Raw genomic sequence first — 24,199 nt, 5'->3', positions numbered from 1 at the left:
AATAAATAGAATCTTAGATGTTTGTTGACTGACTGACTGACTTTCTGGTGGAATTCTACATTAATGGCACATTTATGAATTATTTATTAAAAATTATTTATTTTGAATTCAATTCAGGTCATATTTTTCTTGTGAGCAGCATGATTCAATCTTGTTCAATATCAGGTTGCATATTAGAATAACAAAATACCATGATCCTCAATTTCCAGCAGGACAGAGTATTATCTTTGATTACTATAAATCAAAGGTTTTCATCTTTCTTAGCTTTCAAATCTTCAATCAATAATCATGTATTAAGCACTCATTATAGGCTAGATATTTTTCAAAGGATAAAGGATAAAGAGAATGAAAACTCTGCTTATCAAGGAACTTATATTCTTCTATGAGAGAAAAGATAGATGTATATACATATATGTATAATTAAAAATTCTACCAACTAAATATAATTTAGGAATAGAAGAACTAGCAGTTGGAGTCAAGAAAGATCTCATTTGCTTAATCTGAGCTTTCAACCCAAAAGACTTTTCCTCTCCTATTCTTTACCTCAGTTTATCTTTACCTTATGTTCCAAACTTGTTCAGTTTCAAAGAATCACAAAAATCTTAGAATATGATGAGGGTGAGGAAAGGGAACAAGTATTTCTAAGTGTCTATTTATATCTTAGGCATTGGTATTAAACTCTTTTCAAGTATCTCTTTTAATCCTTATAATGTTGCTCCTTCATTTTCAAAGAAGACCATGACATCAAGGAGGTGATGCCATGACAAGCACATGAATTGAATTTGAGGTGGGGGGGATGCTGTGATAAATCACCAGTCTCACTTTCTCCTCCACTGGCATCTGGGTCCAGTGGCCAGATATGAATCAGGACAACTGGAAATGGCTCTGGATTGAGGGTGACCAGAGTTAATTGACTTGCTGGACACAGCTAACAGTGGTAAATGTCTGAGACCGGATTTGACCTCCTATCCTTCTGAATCCAGGGCCAGAACTCTATCCAATGCACCATAACAATCCTGTTGGGTATTATTATTATTATTATTATTATTATTATTATTATTATTACAGTTGAAACTGAAGCAGAATCTCAATGTCTTTCTCTGTCTTGTACAGCTAGTCCAAAACCAAATTTGAACTCAGGATTTCCTGTCTCCATATCCAGCTCTGTATCCACTGCAATATTCATAGACCTTATGATAATTTCTTTGCATGTGCCTCAGGGTCTCATAAAAAATTTAAATATTTTGTTAATACAAATAATTATTTTATTTCAGGAAAATGCAGGTTTTGTGTATAATAAACATGATATTCCTTGCAAATGGCTGTTTAAGTATCATAGTTTAATTTCTCTTTCATTTAGTATTATCACAAATATTAGAGGAATAATCCCTAATGGAAACTCTTAGAGCAATAATCTCAGTAGGATGTTAGAGTTTTCAGTAGTGGTCCTCTTAGTAATCATTTTAATGGATTATCCCTTCAGAAACACTGGCTTTCCTTTAATGTGCTATTTTATAATTTTGAATGTTTAAATAATGTACTTTATCAAAAGCATAATGTCAACATATGATATTAATATTAACAACATATTAATATTAATCAAGTACAAAATAAAGAACCCCAGAAACCACTTATTTCAGTAAATATCATTGAGTAAAATATGTAGGAAATGGAGTTTGTCCTTTATCATTATTGGTGAATATCACAAGGCTATCTTGCGAAGATTAGTTTTGACTCTACTGGTAGCCTATGATGCAATTATCTGAAGTAAGATACTAAAAGAGAACTTAAAATATGTTGATGTGTTATTACTGTTGCTCAGTTGTGTTCAGTTGTGTCCAACTCTTAAGGACCTCATTTGGTTTGTCATTTTCTTCCCCAGTTCATTTTACTTAAAGGTAAGGAAATTAATGCAATGCGGTTAAGTGACTTTGCCCAGGATCACACAGCTACTAAGTGTGTAGGGGAAGATTTTAACTCAGGAAGAGGAGTCTTCTTGACTCCAGGCCTGGCACACACTGAGAACCTAGATGTGCTTTTTGCTGATATAACTTAAAGATATAAAGGAGAGGAATTATAGACTATATTCACAGCTGATCTTTACCCTGGAGAAGATGAGCGTGCAAGCTGTATCCATTTCATCAAATGAATTCAAGTATATATAAACCTTTTTTAAGGGTTTATGAAGCTCTTTTCCCACAAGGTTATAAGGAAGGTAGGACCATGGCATTAGCCTGCTGGGTGGTCTGTCAACAACATCTGGCTCCTATTCCAATCTATCCTCCATGCAGGTGCCAAAGTGAACTTCTTAAAATGCAGGTATGACAATGCCTCCTCCCACTCTGTTAAATTCCAGAGACTACATATCACCTCCAAGATCAAATATAAATCCTCTGTATGTCAATCCTTGCTGTTCCTTTCACAAACCACTTCATCTCATGACTCAGGACATTTTCTCTGGCTATCCTTCCTACCTAGAATGCTCTCCCTCCTCATCTCTAGATCCTGACTTCCTTAAAATCTCATAAAGTTTTTCCTGATTCCCTTTAATTCTAATTTCTTTTCTCTATGGATTATCTCCAATTTATTATTCATATCTTCATACATAATTGTATATTTTCTTCCACATTAGGTTGTGGGCTCATTGGGAGCATGGACAATCTTTTGCTTTTCTTTGTATCTCTAGCACTTAGGACAGTGCCTGACAGGTGGTAGGTGATTAATAAATATTTATTAACTAACTCCCTGAAGAAAATACAACTTGTCAGGCAGTTAGGTGCCACTTTGAGTAGACTTTAAGTTGTGGAGTTAGAAAGACCTAAATTTGAATCCTGATTCAGACATACCTTCTGGCTGTGCGGTGCTAGGAAAGTCATGTAACCTCTCAAACTCATTATCCTAATCCGAAAATGAAAATAACAATATCTCCTATGACAGATAGTGGCTGTGAGAGTCAAATGAGCTAACAATCCTATGCAAAATTCTTGGCAAATCTTAAAGAACTGTATAAAGTCTAGTTATAATTATTATCATCACCATTTTAGAAATGAAAAAACTGAAGCTTTGAAAGGTTAAATAAATTGCCCATGATCACAAACCAGTAAATGTAAGAAGTAGGGTTCAAAACAACAAATGGTAATTACAATGCCTTTTCAACTATACTATACTAACTCTAAAAATACTTTCTTGCCTTTAGTTATCCCATTTGAAGGAGTTCCCTTCATAGGACCAAATATCAGGAGCTCTTCATTGTGTGCAGAGTCATAACTGAAGGAAGACTAAGCATAAATATGATATACCAAAGGAAAATCTTGGCCTGGAGGAAACCACATATCAAAGAATTGTAGACCTCTTATTTTTTTAGGTTTTTGCAAGGCAAACGGGGTTAAGTGGCTTGCCCAGGGCCACACAGCTAGGTAATTATTAAGTGTCTGAGACCAGATTTGAACCCAGGTACTCCTGACTCCAGGGCTGGTGCTTTATCCACTGTGCCACCTAGCCGCCCCAACCTCTCTTTTTAATTTGGAGTGGAAAAGAAGAGATTTTACTGCTAATCCCTTTCCTATGACTTTCCAAGGATCTTATTCTTGAGAGAGCCACAGGTTTATCTTTTGTTTTTGTTTTTTTTAGTTTTTGCAAGGCTTAAGTCACACAGCTAGCTAAGTCTGATTCTGGATTTGAACTCAAGTCCTCCTGACTCCAGAACCAGTGCTCTATCCACTGCTCCACCTAGCTGCCCTTCACAGGTTTATCTTTAAGCAGGTACTCTTGAGAAATACTTACTCTTCCTAAGAGGACATTTAACAAGCAAACAGAGACTTCAGTTTACCAGTGGGCTCGCATGAGAAGTAATTTTCTGACCCAGAATAGCCTTATAAAGCAGTATATAGAGCATGCTTGGTCTCAGGTCAGGTTCAATCTAGTTCATACTTAGTCTCAGATAATTACTAGATGTCTCACCAGGGACTAGTCACAATTCCTATTTGCCTCAGTTTCCTTCCTCAGTATAATTGGGATAATAATAGCACCTATCTTTCAGAGTTGCTGTGAAATTCAAATGAGATAAAATTCGTAAAGTGTTTAACAAAGTACATGGTATATATTAGGAACTTAATACTTCCCCCTTCCCTTCCTTTTATTTTTAATAATTGTCAATTTTATGTCCAGTTTACCTACACTAAAAAAAAAACTTCCAGGTCAACCAAGACTATTTCAATTTGGGGGTACAAATGAAGTTTCAGAGCTAAGCTAAAGCTATCAGTATAATTCGCCTGTAGTTTCAATGATGGTTTTAGATGATAAAATCTTTCAAAAATAATTAACATATATGATATAGGGTCAATATAGCAAAAAGGACAATGCTGCCAAAGTTGATTTATAGATTTAATAATTCACCAACCAAACTATGAGAGGGATACTTTGCCACATGAAATGCAAAAACAACAAAATTCATTTTTTGGAGAAAAAGATGTAGAGCATCAAGATAAATATTGAATAAAGGTAAGAAATCAAGGACTTATACTTTTTATAGTCCTCAGACTATATGTTAGCAATCATCAAAGTCATCTCATACTAGTGATAAAATAAGAAAGTATATCAAAGGTACAAGTAACAAAGGAAAAATCCAAAATAACTAAAATCAATAACCTGGTATTAAATTAACTTTAAAGCATGTGACTTAGGAAATAATCCTTATTTAATATTAATATCTAGGAAAATCAGAACACAGTCTAGCAGAATTGTGTTTAGACCAGCATCTTACAATAAATTTAAGAAGCTTTCACAATCTGAATATTAAAGTTCAAGTCATAAAAAATTAAAACAAAAGCAGATCATATACTGTATATCACAAGTATGGGTAAGGGATGAATTTTTAACCAAAATACTGATACAGGCATTTACAAAACAAATAAGTTATCCCAAAATGTTAAAGAGTTCATTTCCCCTCATATTTTGATATACAGACAATATCAGTTCTGTTGTTTCAACGCCTTTAGTTCATGAGCACATTTATGGAGCACTGGCAAACAAATTTGGATATGAGTTTCTTGTTTATCTTTGTTAAAGTTGATTAAGGAAGCTATGTAAAGCTAACAAATTTCACAGCTTTCTACTTTTGGCAGAAAAGCAACACTCCTGGGGTGTGAAAACTACTTTTGCATTTTGAAAAAAAAAACATTAAGGGGGAAAAAAGAAAATGTTTTCTTTTTTCTCTGAAAATATGATTTGTTTGGCTTTTTGAAGTTAGTTTTACTGGTAGAATTTGTATTTATGTTTTTTTCTTTCCTGTTTTACACTGGTGACAAATTACTTTTCAAAAAGCTTCTCAAGTCATTTTTTTCATTTCATTTATATATAGTTGAATCTACTACTATTGGAAAGACTGATGGAAGGACAGGAACAGAAACCAAGTTCACCAGGAAACATTCAAATATTGCTAGGATAGATGTTTCACAGGCTCTTTCTCTTCATTCTGATTCACTCTTTTTCTTAAGACTGTTCACGTCCTGAATTTAGACAAATGTCTATTAGTCAATCAATATATTCAGTAAATATCTGCTATGTGTCAGATCCTGTGCTGACACAACTTGCAATGAAAACAAAAGGAGAAAAGAAAAAATGTCATGGCACTTTTATCATATGTTTTATTTAAGTCAGAACCTCTTCCACACACACCTCTCTGACTTTCACTATTTTTATTCTCTCACCATCTTATACCATTACATTCATGCACATTGATCAAATGTATCAAATCACATATGCCAGACTCTTTCATACTCTCTGGTACCCTTAAATGTTTTAGTATAAATGCACAATCAACCACTTCACATATCAGTTACTACCTGTAACATGGGAGTTTCAGAGTAAACTCTAACTCATAATAAATATTACATCATCTATACTCTGCTTCTCAACCCTATACTACACCAATTTCTTGTTGCTTTAATTCACTGTTCAGTTTTTCTCTGTGATAAACCATTAGTACCCAAGTTTTCTTAATTCTCACAAATAGCTTGTTTACTTGTCTTGAAAAATTGCAGAATTGTGAAATACAGCTCTTCCTGTATATTGTTGAAACTTATTTTCTAGACTCAATTATTTAATTTTCACCTAACTAAACAATTTATGAAAATATATTGAGTTTAGTTTGACTTTAAGGACACATCTATGACATTTTCCTCCTGAGCTGAAGTGAATCATGGAGTCACATATCTTAGTAGAGACCTTAAAATATCTATTAAAAAATCTCCTTACTTCCAAGATAAATATTTAATAAAAATTCTGGAACCTTCCTAACTACACTTTAAGTACATTATTTCTGAAAAATATGATTAGTTTATACTTGCAAGAATATTCTTTTATGATTAAAATGGTTTGTCATATATGACTAAAATAATTTCCCAATCATAAATGAGACATTTTAATTGAACAAATAATTCTTCTGGATTACAACAGGATAATATGCATGTTGCTGCTTTGGGATTTCTTTGCATTATGGAGAGCAGACATGACTCAGATCTCCAAAGGGTTGAGTTAGAATGAAAATGGTTACTATGGCCTGCGATTGACATTAAGCAGAAAACTGTTAGCTACTTCAGCACTAGTGCAGTGGATAGTAACAAAGTACTAATATAACCTGAAATATTTAAGTAGGAAGAAGGCCGGTCACTGGCCACCTGGTAAATGTAATTTGACTTGCTGACTTTTGTTCATTTAAACAGTGTAAATGAGTCACTGGGAAAATTAACCTCTGTAGGAGTTGCAGGGCTTGAAAAAATCATTACTACTACTACTACCTTGTCTAAGTTATCTGAAATAAAATTTCCCTGCTATAAGTGTGTTTCTCTTTTGCAGTGAGGGAAGTGTTTGGGAAGTATATTGGAGTGCCTATATATCCTTACCACAGATGTTTAATCACTCATAGCAACATTGTCAACACATGACAAGGAGTCACTATTTGGAAAAGGCTGATTCTGTCATGAGACTTTTCAGAAATAGCTTCAATAGCATGTCTGATAACATTTCTGAAATACTTGTTATTTTGTCTGATGTAGAAGGTATTTGTTTCAAAAGACAAATTCTTTTTAAATACCCCTTTTTGATATATTATGATCACTTAATAAGAATAGCACCCATTATTTAAATTAATTTTTACCATCAATTCATACATTATCTGCTAATTGATTAACCATAGGCAGCTATGAATCTTAGAATCAAAGAAAAAAAAGAACTCAGGTAAGAAAATTATCCGTGTAAAAATTCTTTCTCTTAATTTTTCTCTTTTATTTCTTCTTATTTCTCTCTCCTATTGTGACCTTTTGTGATAACAAATTCTTCAGTAATTCAATGAATGCATCTATCATTTTAAAGATCAAAACAAGAGTCAGTATTTCAGTGCCATCAACAAATAATTATGTCTTTGAGATACAATTTTGTATTTTCCTTGCTTATAATTTGAAAGAAAATAAACAAAAATACCATTGCTACTAATCACTAGTCATGATTTTAATCTGTCCAGTAATTTTTCCTCCACATCACATAATTTTTAAAGCTAACTTTGTATTTAGACAACCTAAATTTTATACTGTACATGTATTTTTGTTCTTTTAATTTTCTTATGACCAATTATTCTTCCCAAAAGGAGTTTTAGGCATTAAGATTCTTTTGTCAAATGATCAAAGGTTGGTAACAACTATTTATTTGTAAATACAGAAAATTATTAAAGAAGATTACTTTCATTTTTCTATGCACTCTTTTAAATTGTGAAATAAACTATATTCTTTTTCTCTCTAATTGCCAGCACATGGTCAATAGTCTGAAACTATTTTAACTGTGAATGTGTTATGTTTTAAGAAACCCAATCTTGACCTCTCAGAATATATATTAGAAAAAAGCTGTGGGGTTTCTAAGGCCCACATTTTTGCACTTGAATATTTGAAGAAAACAAAATGATCCAATTCTTTTATATTAAGAGATGGGTATTTCTGGAATGTATACATTCATTTCTATTTTCCAGTGAATTTGACAAAAAAGTTGAGCATGCATATTTCTTAAATATTAAGACAATTCCTTTCCCCCTCCACCTTTCCACTCCCAATTCAGGCAATGTTTCTTTATCCCCAGGACTTCAACTCTCTGCTTACAGAGTGAATAACTAGCAGAGAAAAATGGAAGAAGAAAGAAGTGATAGAGTGGCAGAGAGCAAATAGGTTATAAAAAATACTGTAGAGATATAGAGAGACTAGTACCAAAGAAATGACAATGACACCATAAATCAGAATCTTGAAATCAAGATTCCTGGTTTCATTTCTTGCTGATTAATGATAGCTAATGAGTCTTAGGTTCTTGATAAATAAAATAGAGTAATTAATATCTGTGATAAATATTTCACAATGTTATTATGATGTTCAAGTGAGATAATGTATATAACCACTTTAAAACTTTAGTGTACCTTGCTAATACAAATAATTCTTATCATTAAAGTTATTATTAACTTACCTCATGTAAAAATAGACAAGTCTGATATTTTGGGGGGGGTGAGTTTTCTAATGAGTAAAATAAAAATAATTATACTACTTGTCTTATAAATAGTTGAGTTTTATAAATCATCAATGTATGTCATGATCATAGAATAATAAATTTAGAACCAGAAGGGACCAAAGAGCTCGTTCATCATGATTATGATTATGATTTCATTCTTTCCATTTAATGGATTTTATTTTGGCTAAATAACTTTGCTGTTTGTATTCTTTTATGTATAGTATATGGTTATACAAATATTGGGATCAATCAAAAGTGTTAATTATATTCTCACAATATATCAAATTCTGTGATGATCATCACAAATATAAAGAAAGACACAAATAGACCCTACCCAAAGGAGTTACCATTCTACAGGGATTTGGAGTAAGGAAATATGTACAAATCTAGAAACATATAGATATATAGTGTAAATGGGAGGTGATCTCAGAGGGAAGGCAATAGTGGCTGAAGGAACTAGGGATATGATTCATGAAAGAAGACTGGATTTGAGTTGAGAATTGAAAGAAATCAGAAAAACTAAGAGATGGAAATGAAAATGGAGAGCATTACAATCAGAAGATAGAAGCAGTACAAAAGCATGGAGACAGCAAATGGAATGTCATACAAGGAGGAACAAGAAAACTAATGAGACTTAGAGTGTATGGAGAAAAAAAAAAGAAGACTGTAAGAACTAGAAAGGGACCAGATTACAGATAATAAAGAGACACTAGAGTTTATTGTAATGTGTAAAAAGTGTAAGAAGATTGTAGAACTAGGAAGGGATCAGATTATAGATAATAAAGAGACACTAGAGTTTATTGAGTGGGAGAGAGACATCAGATCTATGCTTTAGGAAATTCACTTTGGCTTTTGAATGGAAGATGCATGGGAGTGATAGGAAATGAGACTGAAAGGTGAACTAGAAGACTTGTCATAGTCAAGATGAGAGATAATGAGGACATGAATTAGAGTAAGTGTTGTAAAATAAGAGAGAGAGAGAGAGAGAGAGAGAGAGAGAGAGATAGAAAGAGAATAAAATACCAGACTTTTTTAAATGATAATAATAATAATATTTACAGGAAGTGAATGATATTGAGACCATGACCACACATACATTATGTCAAGCAAATATGGTAATTATTTTATGAAGTATAATTCAAGGGCCCTTGGAAAGGTCACTATGCATAAAAGATACCCTTCCACTGATCTAACCAGTAGAGACTCATTCATTACCCCATCACCATGACCTCTTCCATCTCCTAGCTCAGCACTCCTGTTCTGATCTCATTATGGTCCTGACACTATGATTTGTTACTTTAGTCTTCACCCTAGTCCTTTGGTTTTTTTATGGTTTTATAATGTTTAGCTATCAAGGTAATCCTCATCATTCATCTTATTTTTTAAAGTTAGAGTGAATTTTTTATGCTGCTTTTTGAACATGCATTCCCCTCATCCCTATCTATTGAATCTTGTGGACTTTCTTCACAAAAACAAATCAAAAAAAATAAAAAATATATAAATAAATAAATGACTGAATAGATAGATAGATAGATAGATAGATGAATAAATAAAAGTTTATTACAGAATACACAGGAAAGAACAAATATAAGCAAAACCAGTTACTAGATTATCAGAACAGTTTGGGGGGGAAAAGTGATGCAAGCCTGAATTCAGGTGATAGTAACATGAATGGAAAAAGGGGATGAATATGATAGATATCTGGAGAAAGAACAGAGAAGAGTTGGCAGCTGATTGGATGTGATAACTGAGGGAGAGGGAATAGTCAATGAATATTCTAAAGTTCTGAAGTAGCGTGACATCACTTTCATCAAATAGGGAAGTTGGGAGGAAATAGAGAATGGAAAGATGAGCTTACTCTAGGACTTATTATGCTTGAAATAGGTAATTGGTGGTGTGGTGAGTAGAGTTGTGTATCTGAAGTCAGGAAGACTCATTTTTGTGAGTTCAAATCTGACCTCAGACATATATGAGCTATATAACCCAAGATAAGTCATTTAGCCCTATTTGCTTTAGTTTTCTCCTGTGTGAAATGAGTTGAAGAAGGAAATGGCAAACCAACCCTGTGTCCTTGCCAAGAAAATCTCACATGAGATCATATAGAGTCAGGCATGACTAAAACAACTGATCAACAACAACAAAAGATTTGAGAGACCTATAAGAGCCAAGAGATTAATAGTGGACGTCAGTGATGTGGGATTCAAAAATATACATAGATTTATTAAATATATAAATTAGAAATTAACATTAAAAAAGAAAAATACATAAATATACATATATTCATACATAACATATGTATACATTTATTTATAATATGCCAATATAATGAGAAGATTGTATTGAGAACAAAAATTTAAGTAGGGAAAGATTGAAGATGAAAGGAGAGAGAGAAAGGGAGAAGTTAAAGGAAATAGCGGGAAGGAGAATATGAAATATGATACAGAAAATAGGAAGGTATGTGACCCAGGATGCAAATAGATGGAATTAATTTGCTTTAGAGGTGAATTATTTTATCCTCTAAGCCTGGAGAAAAAGAGGGGAGAAGATTTTAAAGTATAAAGGAGGAGAAATGACAGATCTCTTGGTCAGTGCTGCCTTCCTTAAAATAAATTGTGAAATCATCTGCTGAGAGAAAGCATAGTGGAGTGAGCTAGGGTGAAGTTGTTATTTTTTATGTGTTCTTCATTCTTGAAAAGGTAGAATTTATAAATTAGAAAAAGATTGAAAACAATTATTATAGGACTGTTAAATGGAGACTTGGATTTGTGGTGGGTCCAACCTTCATTCTTTAAGTAATGTTTGGTGTCTCAAAGCATGATTTTAGAAGGGATGTGGGGGAGATAGCTTTCTGTTCAACTTAGGTCCCAAGGAGGTCAAAGACAGAAAGAAAGGTCACACAAAAATCAAAATGTTTATATCAAAAACTTTTTTTTCTGGAAATAGAAGAACTGGAAGCAAATTGGGTGCATCATTTGGAAAAGGATAAATAAATTGTAAAATGATGGATAATAAGGAGTTCCAAGAGGTCCATGAGAAAACATAAATTGATGCAGTGAAGTAAACTGATATCGGAAAACACTATATCATCCTCTCATTATGTTGGCATATTATAAGTATATGTATACATATGATATGTATGAATATATGTATATTTTTCTTTTTTATTTTAATGTTAATTTCTAAATTTATATATTTAATAAATCTATGTATATTTTTGAATCCCACATCACTGATGCCCGCTGTTAATCTCTTGGCTCTTATAGGTCTCTCAAATATTTTGTTGTTGATCAGTTGTTTTAGTCATGCCTGACTCTATATCATCTCATGTGAGATTTTCTTGGCAAGGACACAGGGGTGGTTTGCCATTTTCTTCCTCAACTTATTTTACACAGGAGGAAACTAAGGCAAATAGAGCTAATTGACTTATCCTGGGTTATATGGCTCATATGTGTCTGAGATCAGATTTGAACTCACAAAGATGAGTCTTCCTGACTTCAGATACACAACTCTACTCACTACACCATCAATTACCCATTTCAAGCATAATAAGTCCTAGAATAAGCTTATCTTTCCATTCTCTGTTTCCTCCCAACTTCCCTATTTGATGAAAGCAATGTCATGCTACTTCAGAACTTTAGATTATTCACTGACTATTCCCTCTCCCTCAGTCTTCACATCCAATCAGCTGCCAACTCTTGTCTGTTCTATCTCCAGATATCTATCATATTCATCACCTTTTTCCATTCATGTTACTATCCCCTGAATTCAGGCTTGCACCACCTTTTTTCCCCAAAATATTCTAATAATCTAGTAACTGGTTTTGCTTATATTTTTTCCTTCTCATGCATTCCATAATAAACCTGACAAAATACCCTGACACAATTTATAGGTTTTGATCATTACCTTGCAAAAAATCTTCTGGCTTAAAAGATAAGCTCCTCAGGTAAGTTTTTAAAGCTCTAACCTACCTTCTCAGCCTGATTTCATTTTATTCTCCTTCATACTTTGCAACTACACTGGACTAGTGTTACTAATATTAAACATATCTCATACTAAACATGCTAGCTCCTCAAGGATCTCTCCCAAATCCCCTCATTTGAAAGTATTCTGATTCTACTCAAAATGTCCTAAAGCACATTTGGATCTTTTTTTGTCCTACTTTGTATTATGTAAATATTTTGTCCATACTATTTCTATTCACTCCTACATAGAGCTTAAGTTCCTGGAAAGAAGCTGGGTCTTATTTATCCCTGTTTCCCTCACATAGCACTCAATTAATGTTTAATGTATATTGAATTGAATTCAATTATAGTACTATCTACTCTTTTAAAAATAACTGATTTTGTGGGATAACATTATTGAAAATTATCAGTTAATAATGCCTTTATTAGAATTAGTTCATCAAATTTCAAAAGTCTTTGAAAAAAATCTCTTACATTACACTGTCCTTGTGGACAAGATGGAAAGGTGTGAGCCTTATATTTAAGCTGATCTGGTCTTGGTTAAGTGATTAGAAGGACTAGTCACCAACTGAGAGATTAATATGGAAAAGCCCCTACCACAGTGGTCTGGGCATCTATACTTCACCCTATACAATTTAGTATTGTTATAAAAGTAGCAATATGAGATAGTGGATAGTAAACTGGTCATGGTGACAGGAAGACTCAGGTTCATATCCCATCTTTGACCCATATTAGTGGTATGACCCTAGGAAGTCACTTAACCTCTCAGTAGATGTGTAGATGGTTCTTATCTATCATGAGAGAGGACATTTCTCACTGGAGAGTTTACCACACTGATGAAATCACAATATGGTCAAAATTTTTTCTTATAAAGTTGATATCTTGGGCTTCACTGATAGGCATGTTATCTAATGTGTCTGGATATGTCCCCTGTTTATAAAGTCAGCCCCAGAGTCAAGAAACTCTAGGTTTAGGTTCTACCTCTGACACATACTGGATTGCCAAGACAGTGCATATGACTATTGCCTTAAGCTATTCTTTATGGAATAATTTGTTCTGTATCAGTTTAAGAGTGTTTCTTTCCTGGGAATTCCAAATGCCAATGAAATCACAGGCCCAGTGTGGGACTACTTTTTAAGGGCTGTGATCATTTCTGGACATCAGATTTTAGAAACAATATGAAAAAAAATAGATGGAGAATCTTAAAAAAGTCCTAGGAAACCAAAAGGAGAAACATGAGAATATGATACAAGAAAGACATCATGTGGAGGAAAGTGAACACAGATCAAATGAAATGCCCTTTTTGCCATGGGCTGACTGGAGGGTGGGCAATCAGGCAAGACTAATTGTTGTCAATCAATACCATATAGAAGAATGGAGATGAGAATATCATTTAACAGTTCATTTTACCTAAGAAAAAATTAAATCAACTAATTTGACTAAAAAGTACCCTGATTTAATAGCATTAGTTTCTATAACTTAGTTTGAGAATAGATTCTATTGGGAAAGTATATTTCAGTTACCATATGAAGAAACTGGAAATCTAAGCATGATATGGTGGACAGATTGTTGGATTTAGAATAAGGAAAACCTGGGTTTCAAATCCTATCTCAGACATGTGGGTAAGTCACTTAAGCACTCTGAGCCTCAGCTTCCTCATCTGCAAAATAAAGATACTCATACCTGTAAGTTTCCAGTGTTATTGTGTGTTCAAATGAGATAATATGTGGAAATTACCTTTCAAAATTTTAAAGTGTTATATAGGCATCCTTTATTTATGAACAGGATTACCTAATGTCACATGTATAGTAAAGAAAGACTTAAAATTCCCGTTTTCCAATCCTAAAGCAGATCTCTTTCTAGTTTTCTACAAATATATTTAAGGTACAATAGAAAAAATTGCCAGTAGCATTGGCCCTCATGTCTCTCCTGAAGCAAAATGTAAGACCTCTTCTACTACGCTAACATGAATCTTTAGATCTAACTATGATGGTTCAATGATTAATGTTGCAAGTAGACTAGGTTCTGTTTTCCCCTTGGGGGGTACCCTTTATGACATGATTAACAAAAGAGGAGATAGAAAAAGAAGAAATTGAAATCATTTGGTCTTACCATTTTTGTCTGCTCTTCTCAGTATCTAGAAAGAAAGAGGACACATCAAAATTACCACTTTTAAAGGTGACATGATAAAGGATGTACTCAACCATAAGTTAAAGTATATTTCAGTCTGCTATTTTGAAACCCCCACTAATTCTAAATTTAGAGAAAGGCTTCTCACTTGGCATCAGGGACAAAAAAGTAGGCAGGGAATAGGCCTATGGATCTGTCAGATAATATCTTTATCTCTTTTCATCATTTTTTTCTGTTCCCCCAGTACCTAATTTAAAATATACTCTTCTAGAAAAATTCCCTGATGATCCAATATATAGTTATTCAGTTAATATTGCATTACTGTTAGGCATACAACTTCCTATTTTTATATAGATTATTTTCAATCATGTGGTAATCATATTTTAGAATTATTTTTACAAGATTCTTTGGGAAGGCAATTTTTAAGCACCAATGGTTAACCATCATTTAGAAACACTATCTTTTAGTGGCCAAGTTGGTGCTCAGCACTGCCTCTAACTAGCTACTCTGCAATTAATCAATATTTTAAAATATTAATTTCAACAAGTATATACTAAAAATCAAATAAATTCAAGGTATTGTGCAATATGCTAAGCATTCAAAATAGAAACAATACAATTGCTATTTTCAAAAATCTTACAACCCAAATTAGAAGGGGGAAATATAGACACACAAATAACCGTGATACAAAAGGGAAGAATATGATAAAGTCTAGGGAAAGTTCCATGAAAAAATTGAAGAGGGAGAGATCACTTTAATTTAGCAGAGGGTAGGGCAAAAGAGTTGGGGAGTGAGGAAGAGATTCTTGGGAGGAGGGGCTGACAAGTGAGGAGAAATTAGAAATGAAGAAAGAATTCATTTGATCACATACAGAGAGCTAGAGGTGACCTTGGGATTTATCTAGTCAACCATTTCATTGTAAAATTGAGCAAATCAGGTCAGGATGGTTAAATGATTTGCCCAAGGTCACAAAGCTAACAAGAGACAGAAAGAGGTTTTGAACATCTATTCTCTGACTTCAAATTCAAGACTTTTTTTTGGAAGAACTTGAGCCTTCAAAAGAGAAGAGAAGGGACTAAACACTTATTAAATGCCTACTATATACTATGAAATAAAAAATAATATGATCACATCTGAACTTAAGAAAAATCACTTTAGCAACTATTTGAAGAACTGGTTGGGGTTAAGGGGAAATTTGAATTAGCTAGGCCAAATAGGAGGCTATTTTAGTGTTTGGTTGAAAGGTGATAAAGACCCAAGCTAAAGTCAAAGTTATATAAGAATAGAGGAGTAGATAAAAATGATTTTGTATAGGTAAAAACTGACAAGATTTGGTAACTGATCATAAATTGATATGTGAAGAAGTGAGGATAATATTAAGGTTGCAAACCTTAGTAATTGTAAGGATGGTACTCTCCTTAACAGAAATGGGAAAGACCAAAAAGGGTAGCTTTGGAAGGAATGATAATGTAATGAGATCTGTGATGCAAATTACAACTCAACCATGCTTCTCCACCTTGTGAAACTCATTGAAAATAAAAGATGGGGTATTCTAACTGATGGCCTGCTTCCAAAAGCACAGACACCACTGAAAGGTAACTTATAAGCCATGAGACTATTTGAAGTGCAAAGTGGGGGTATACTAGGTAATAAGGATGAAGGGAATGATCCCAGTGGTATCTACATAGTTGTAAGTGTGGTATTTGGGTCAGAGTTATGTTACAGAAGGAGTAGCCAAAATTTGAAGTATAAGGTGAGAAGTTGGGAGCATGCACATTCACAGGAGGCCAATGGGCAAAATGGAGAAGAATTAGGTAATAAGGAATGAAGGGGATGGTGTAATTATGTTGAAAACAAAATGTGGGATTTGTCATCATGGGGAATGTCCTGTGAAATTTGTACTCCAGTTAGTTGGCCATATATCCCTTGGGATCATGTTAAGGTTTTGTGGAGTCACAAGATGCCCACTTTGAATTCAAATGTCATCTCTGTAATATTCTACCTATATGAATGAGAAAGTAACTTAATCTCTCTTGTCCTACTTTCTTATTGGAAAAATGAAAGGTTTATTTTCCTATAAGGAAAAAAATGTAAGAAAGAAGTCAAGAATCATGGAGGGTCATCTAAGTTTAAGGAATATATCACAGCATTATAGATCTAGAGAAATAAGGTACTTCAGAGACCAGATAAGTCTGATCTTTTCATTTTAGAGAAGGAAACTGAGACCCAAGGAGGTTAAGTGAATAACTCAAGATCAATGTTCAAGAGAACATGCAGCAGAGGCGATATTTGAATCTGGACCCTAGAACTAGTCCTTTTTCCCCAATGCCATGAAAAGTCACCACATTTCAATAAATAATCAGAGAATAGGGGCAGCCAGGTGTCACAATGGGTAGAACACTGGCCCTGGAGTCAGGAGGACCTGAATTCAAATTTGGCCTCAGACACTTAATAATTACCTAGCTCTGTGACCTTGGGCAAGTCACTTAATCCCATCGCCTTGCAAAAAAATGGGGCAGAAGTACCCAAGAGGGTTTTTGAGTAGATGACAGGCTTAGTAGAAAATGCCTTAAGGTTGCCTAGGAAAAACTGCTTAGAATTAATACCCTGGTCACTTTGATTGCATGAAGAATATAGATTAAAGAGAGACTGGGTATCTAATTATAGGGATCATGAGACACTAGAATGAGACTCTAGAGTTAATTGGTGGTTGTCCTTTGTTCTCAAAAATAACAACACTATGTTGAAGTCAAGGTACTATTCTCCATTTGCCTTAACTAATCAATTGTACAATATTAGCTAAAGGAGAACCTTTGTTTTCTTGGTGTTAATTGTTAGACCAGAATTTGTACAAGTAGCAAAATAGCCTCTTAGGAGTATGGGGAAAGTAAGGCTCCTATGAGATGAAGAGTTTGAAGTGAAGCCCAGAGAAAAAAGTTCAGGTGAAGAAGATGGTCCTTTAGGCTATACTATATTCACTGTTAAGTAGTCTCAGAAACATATATTTTAAAAAAATATGACAGAGATGATGGCCTTTATGAGTCAACTCATTTGGAAACTTAACTGGCAAAGTCAGATGGACCTAGATTTGCTATTTTTTTCTTCCTCATAATTACATCATTGAGGGAATGTTTAAAAGGAATCTCTATTGTCCACAAGATCACCTGATACATAGTCTAACACAGGGCCATCCAACCTTACTTTTGAAAGTTTTTATTGAAACAAGAGACAATATATTCTGATTTGCCATTTTGGTGAGAGTTCTGTAATAGATCAACTTCATTTAATAAAGTATTGAGTAAACCCACAGGGGGCCACACAAAATTACACTGTGGGCACATATGGCCCCTGGGCCACATTTTGGATAGCCCTAGTCCAACATATCTAAATTATTTTAGATATAGTTAGAACTTACTCACAATTAAATAGAATGGTACTATGGAGGCTAAGAATAAATTGCTAAGCTGTTGTCCTTCCTTCCCTCCCTATAATAAAACCAAGTCATTTTTAAGTTACTTTTTTTAGGTTTCTGCAAGGCATATGGGGTTAACTGGCCTGCCCAAGGCCACACAGCTAGGTAATTATTAAGTGTCTGAGGCTGGATTTGAATTCAGCTATTCCTGACTCCAGGGTCGGTACTCTATACACTGCGCCACCTAGCAGCCCCTCAAGTCATTTTCAAAAAAATCAAAGTTTTGAACTCAGTTTATATTATTAGTTTATACTCCATCATATACATACATGTATACTTTTACATATATACATATATACATACACACACATCCTCTAGAATGCTACCCAACTTTGAGAACTAATTTAAAATCCATTACTAAATATTCAAAAGCATTTACTGACAGAACTTGATTCTTATGATTTATCAGGAAAGGAATCAAGATATAATTGTTTAAATCAGCCTTTGTAATTAGTTGATTTAATGCCTATTAATTATGTATACCTCAGAAAACTGATTCTAATTTATAAATGACATGTATATAACCCTTTTACATTTGACTGGCTTTTTGTGTGTTTTATTTGACTTTGTATGATCATATACCATTTTTTGTTGAATTATTGATAAAGAACCTGAGGCAAAATGCTCTACACTGAAACAAAAACTGCTTCAGTATCTATCTCCCTGTTATGAATGGAACTCACAATGAGAGAAACAATAGTAATTGTCTGTTAATGTCATGACAATAACTTTTGCCCCCATTTAAAATAAAGTCTAAGGAATATATTGATTTCAACTTGGATGAATGGAAAACAATAAAATTTAAATAATTTAAAAACTAAATAGTCCTTGTATATTGAAGACTGAATATATTTTATTCCTATTCCATGCAGAAATGAGTGTCATAATATATATATGTATATACATATATATATATATATATATATATTCTACAGAGAAATAGCAGTAGATAAAGCAGATCTGAGAGTTGGGAATAACTAGGTTCAAGCTTCCCAACCCTCTTAATTTCTCAATGTACTGTGTTTCTAAGACTATAAATTGCAGAACAATTGATAATTTTTATTAGTGGAGAGAACTTTCTCATCAGGAATTCTTTTGGATGAAATCGCATATCCAGACCAAAAAAGGAGGCTAAAAGAAAAAAAAATAAAAGACACATTGAAATAGGATTCATAAAACTAACCTTTTGTATCTATCCTGACAGACTAAAATTGAATGAATCATAGATCCTAGAACATATTTTATTTATATTTTATAATTAAATAATATATATTTGGTTTTTATGATCAAGGAAAAATAATTTAATAAAGTTCTCCATAGCAAAATGATCATCTTCCTTTCTTTGTTTCTACTATAGTGTTATACCTCTCATCAGATTTACAAAGAATCCATTTAAAAGGCAGACAAAATTCCTTTTATTGGAGAACAAATCATCAAACATATTGCACAGAACTTTGTATTTTGCCGGTGAATAGTGAATATTAATACCTTCATTTGAGTGATATTTTTATTTAAAAAAATTAAGTCAATTGGGTCTGTAGTTTGAACTGTTCTGTATAGGTGTTATTTTTAAGCTATTAATGTATGGATTTTATTCTTAATCAACTAGTGGTCTCCATCTCTTTCTCTCTGTCTCCTGTCTCTCTCTCTCTCTCTCTCTCTCTCTCTCTCTCTCTCTCTCTCTCTCTCTCTCTCCCTGTCTCTCCTGTCTCTGTCTCTCTTTCTCTCTGTCTCTTTCTACCTCTATCTCTATCTCTGTCTCTGTCTCTGTCTGTCTCTGTCGCTCTGTCTCTCTGTCTCTGTGTGTGTGTGTGTCTCTGTCTCAATCTCTCTCACACACACAAACAAACTTATGTTTTTAGGACTTCAGTGCATTTGGAAAGTAATTACACAAGAAATAAATAATATTATAATTTCCTTTTTTATGAAGAAGCAATCATTTGAAACACTTTAGTCAAGATTGGTGTCTGTGAAAAAGAATGGTTTTCAAGTGATTTTAATTAGCTCTGTTTCTATTCTATCACCAGTGTTTACTTGTTGCTTAGAACAAAGTCACACTGAAGCTCTTAATTTCTTAGGCAAGATCAAAATGAATGAAGGTCCTTTATCATGCTTTTGGATCTCAGGTGATATTATCTCTACAAAGAGGCTGAATGGACAAAATACTATTTGATGTAATTTAAGAAACATCGAAATGCCCACCAACATTAAACATCTCTTCCACAAGCCTTCCACGGTGCCTAAAACTTTGTCTTATGTGCCTCTTTTCCATAGACAAATTCCTTAGCTAAAGTACTTTTAGGAAGGCATAAAACTTGGAATGATATAGTAGCTGGCATATCAATATATTATTATTTGATTAATTCATTTGCCTCATAGAAAATAGAAACCTGAGAGACTTGGGGAGGTAGCCAGACAAGTTTTGATGGGAAGAGGAAATCTATGCACTATTTTTAAGTCAACAAAAAAATTAAATCAAATTTAAAGGGGAGATAAAAGATCTAGAAATTAAGTGACTCCTATCTCAGTGCACTCCCTTAATGAAGGATCCTACCTGAATATCATGTGAAGTATGATATTAAAAGGAAAATTGGTAAACCCTAAAGACGAATTGTACCTTCTTCATAATTTTGCCAAAGTAAATCCTATCAGTGCTATAACTATCTCTCATTAGAAAGGTAAATAAATAAAACAATTTGATTTGCTGAAATAAACATGGAAAAACTGGTTCCCTAGAACCATCACTATCATCTATATTTCTCCATCATTGTACTGAAAATGCAGATCACTTCATTCCCATCCCTGAGGAAAAGAACCTACAGTCCTAGAAGCCAGCTTTCAATAGACCTTTATTCACTGCTTCTATTATTCCTACTTTTCCCTTTACTCTCCTGTATTTAAAAAAAAACAGTTAGTATTTAGAATACAGCCATGCCACAGCTCTCTTTACTCTATTTACCCATTTTCTTCTATCAGTTTAATTCAATTCAACAAATATTTATTACACTGAAAAAGATGAGGCAACACCTAGGGCTGACCATTCAAATGCTTTGCAGTTTAAGTGGACAATGGCATCCTCCATTGGGAAAGGGATGGAGAAATGGGGGATAGAAAGCCGAAAGACAACTGAGGGACAGTAAGAATTAGCCCAGATGGGTCCACCCAGGTGAAAAGTGAAAAAGAAAAGTAGATTGTAAGAGTAAAATATGAGGAAAAAGGAAAGGGAAATTATCAAAGGGAAGACAATAGAGAGCAAAGAACAAGCTAAGATAAAGAAAACAGAAATGGCAAGATACAAAAGAGATTCCCAAAGAAAGGCCCAAGTAAGGAAAGATACTAGAAATAAAAGCACTAAACAGCAAAGGGGGAGGAGGGGAATTAAAGGAAGGACAAAACAAAAATTAAAAGAGAAAAGTAAAAATAAGAAAGATGAAAATATGGTAGAAAGGAAAGTTCTGTTGTAGAAGTCAAGAAAATAATAATAATAGCAATAATAATAATACAGACTGCTAAGAGGAGAATTAACATGAAATCTGGAGAGGTGGGGGGCTACAACAAGTGAAAGAAATTATAGCAAGAACAACAGGAAAGAAAGATAATTGAAAAGGAAATGACAATAAACTCTGCATATAAAGAAAGCCTCATTCAAACAACACTTGTCGCACTGAATTAGCAGAATGCCTCCTTAAGATTCTGGTAATAATTCTTTCAGAGTAATTGCTCTCTGAGGGGAGAGGGGAGTAGTGAGAGGAGGCAGATTTTTTTTTAACACTGTAGCATTTTCTTTTGTTCCCCCTGACCCAAAAGCATCAATGAGGCTTGCTGGTGAGGGGGCAGAGGATGCTAAGGATATGTTGACTCAAGTCTCCTATGAGAAATCCTCTTTGGAAACCCCTTTCAAACTTCCCAACTCACTAGATCGCTAAATGGGAGCTGCTGTGATTCACAGCCTGGGATGTTTACCCTAGAGCTTCTTTAAAGGATGCAGCCGTTCACAGCTGGGAGATTTGGACAGCTCCTTATTAAAGTTGGTTGTTAAAGAATTTCTCCTGTCGTTATTTCCCTTTGGAGAGCATGTCTATGACAATACTTTATTGCTATAAAACAAACAAACAAAAAGGAAAGGCTTATGGATGACCTCTGGGGACCCTTTCTATTATATATCTATGATCTTATGTGGGTTCTCCTAGACCAGGGCAAAGCAGGCGCTGGGCACCCCACCCACACAAGTCAAAAGCACCCAATGTAAGAAGCTACAGGAATGGAAAGGAGTGAAAAATTGTGTGGGGGGTTGGTGACGGTGGGAACTGGGGTACTACGGCTGGGATCGCAACTCCTCCGATCTGTACTTACGTCGAGGAAGATGGACATTCCCTTCGACAGCTGCAGGGCAGAGCTGAGCTCCTCCGAAGAGTTGGTGGAAGAAGGCGATGTCTCCTGGGAATCCTCCATCCTGTGGCACAGTTAGCACAGCAAGAACCAGCAAGACCAGGGCTGGGAGAGAGTATTGGTGGGATCTAGACTTGGGGATGGGGCGGAGGCAACTGTTCACTGTTCACTGCTGCAGCAGCTGCTGAGAATAAGAGTTGCTTCTCGTGCTGAGCTCTGATGACAGCAGTAGCTCACCATCCAGCTCTCTCTCTCTCTCTCTCTCTCTCTCTCTCTCTCTCTCTCTCTCTCTCTCTCTCTCTCCTCCTCCTCCTCCTCCTTCTCCTCCTCCTCCTCCTCTTCCTCCCCAACTTCCCCCCTTTCTTAGCAACTGTGATCCTCTCCTGGCATCCTCTCTGACTCCCAAATGGTGACCACTAGCCAAGCTAGCATTAAAGCCCTATTAGTCAATTTCTTGCTCTCTTCCAAGTCCATTTTTGTTATTCAGTTGATTCAATAAGGTTTGACCCTTCATGATCCCATTGGGGGTGGTTTCCTTGGCAAAGATACTAGAGCAGTTTGCCATTTCCTTTTCCTGCTCACTTTACAGATGAACTGAGGCAAACAGCATTAGGTGACTTGCTTAGGGTCAACAAAGCTAGTAAGTGTCTGAGGCCAGATTTGAACTCTGGAATATGTCTTCCTGCTTCCAAGCCCAATATTTTATCCACTGTGCCACTTAGTTGTCCCCTGCCATTCCCTATCTCCATCAGATAATGTACTTGCCTGGCACCAGTCCTAGAAAGCAATGATTTAAAGAACAAGAAATGTGTTTGTGTTTGTCTCTATTTATTTCATGTAATCAAGATGTTTCTAGTAAAATTGATTTAAGTGCTAAAGAAAAGTAGCTTGTCTTTTATCAACTCATTTTTCTTTTCCTTCTCCTCCTAGAATTTTGCCAGAATAGGTAGTAAGCATCAGAGGCATGATTTGAACTCAGATTTTCTAACACCAGGACCAATATGCATCTCAAAGTATTACTGGTTTTCTTCTTTCGAAGAGCTAGATATGAATGACATGTTATATCAGAAAATTATTTCTATTCCACCGTAGTCATAATAATCACTTCTGTACATTTCATTGAACTAAATGGCATATGATATACCTTCCAACGCTGAGGTTTGATGATTCTGGGACTTTCTTCATTCAGCTCAGAGAAACTTTCAGGTTGTATTTTTTTCAGACTCTTTCTAGTAAGACAGCATACCTACCCAAATGCATAAACTAATTTCTCTCTAACTTGCAATCAACTACCATGCTAGTATGAAAAATTAGTAATTAGAGGTATTGTTATAGGCATAAATATGAATAGAGGACTTTGCCCTCAAGGGGTTTATAATTGAATCAAGGAGATAAGACAGCATGACAGTGATACATGATGGGTCTCAAAGAAGAATAAAGCATCTAAAAAAGGATAGGTCCTCAAGTGATGATAGAATTTAGAGCTTGAAGGGATATCAAAAATCATTTAGTCTAACTTTTTTTTACAAATATAAAAACAAATTCAAAGACATGTATTATCTAACTCTGGCAGTAAGTAGAACCCAGATCCTATGAATCAAAAGTCAATGCACACTCACTACACCAAAGTAAAAGCATATTTGACTGTGATGATCCACATCTAGAGTATTGTGTTCAATTAAGTGTCCCACAGATTAGAAGGGTA

The 24,199-nt window shown here is 34.4% G+C and overlaps 1 protein-coding gene across 1 annotated transcript in view; it reads right to left on the bottom strand.

Moving 5' to 3' along the window:
- NECAB1 (N-terminal EF-hand calcium binding protein 1) overlaps positions 1-22,557 on the bottom strand; it is a 221,208-nt gene extending 198,651 nt beyond the window's left edge. Inside the window, exons 1-2 of the mRNA XM_074199984.1 lie at positions 22,459-22,557; positions 14,616-14,640 (exon numbers count right to left, since the gene is read on the bottom strand). Coding sequence (XP_074056085.1) covers positions 14,616-14,640; positions 22,459-22,557 — 124 coding nt within the window. The remainder of the gene's footprint in view (positions 1-14,615; positions 14,641-22,458) is intronic.
- Positions 22,558-24,199: the final 1,642 nt, after the last annotated feature.

Source organism: Macrotis lagotis, chromosome X (genome assembly GCF_037893015.1).
Source record: "Macrotis lagotis isolate mMagLag1 chromosome X, bilby.v1.9.chrom.fasta, whole genome shotgun sequence".
NCBI classification, from domain to species: Eukaryota; Metazoa; Chordata; class Mammalia; order Peramelemorphia; family Peramelidae; genus Macrotis; species Macrotis lagotis.
This window is presented reverse-complemented; position numbering and strand designations above follow the sequence as displayed.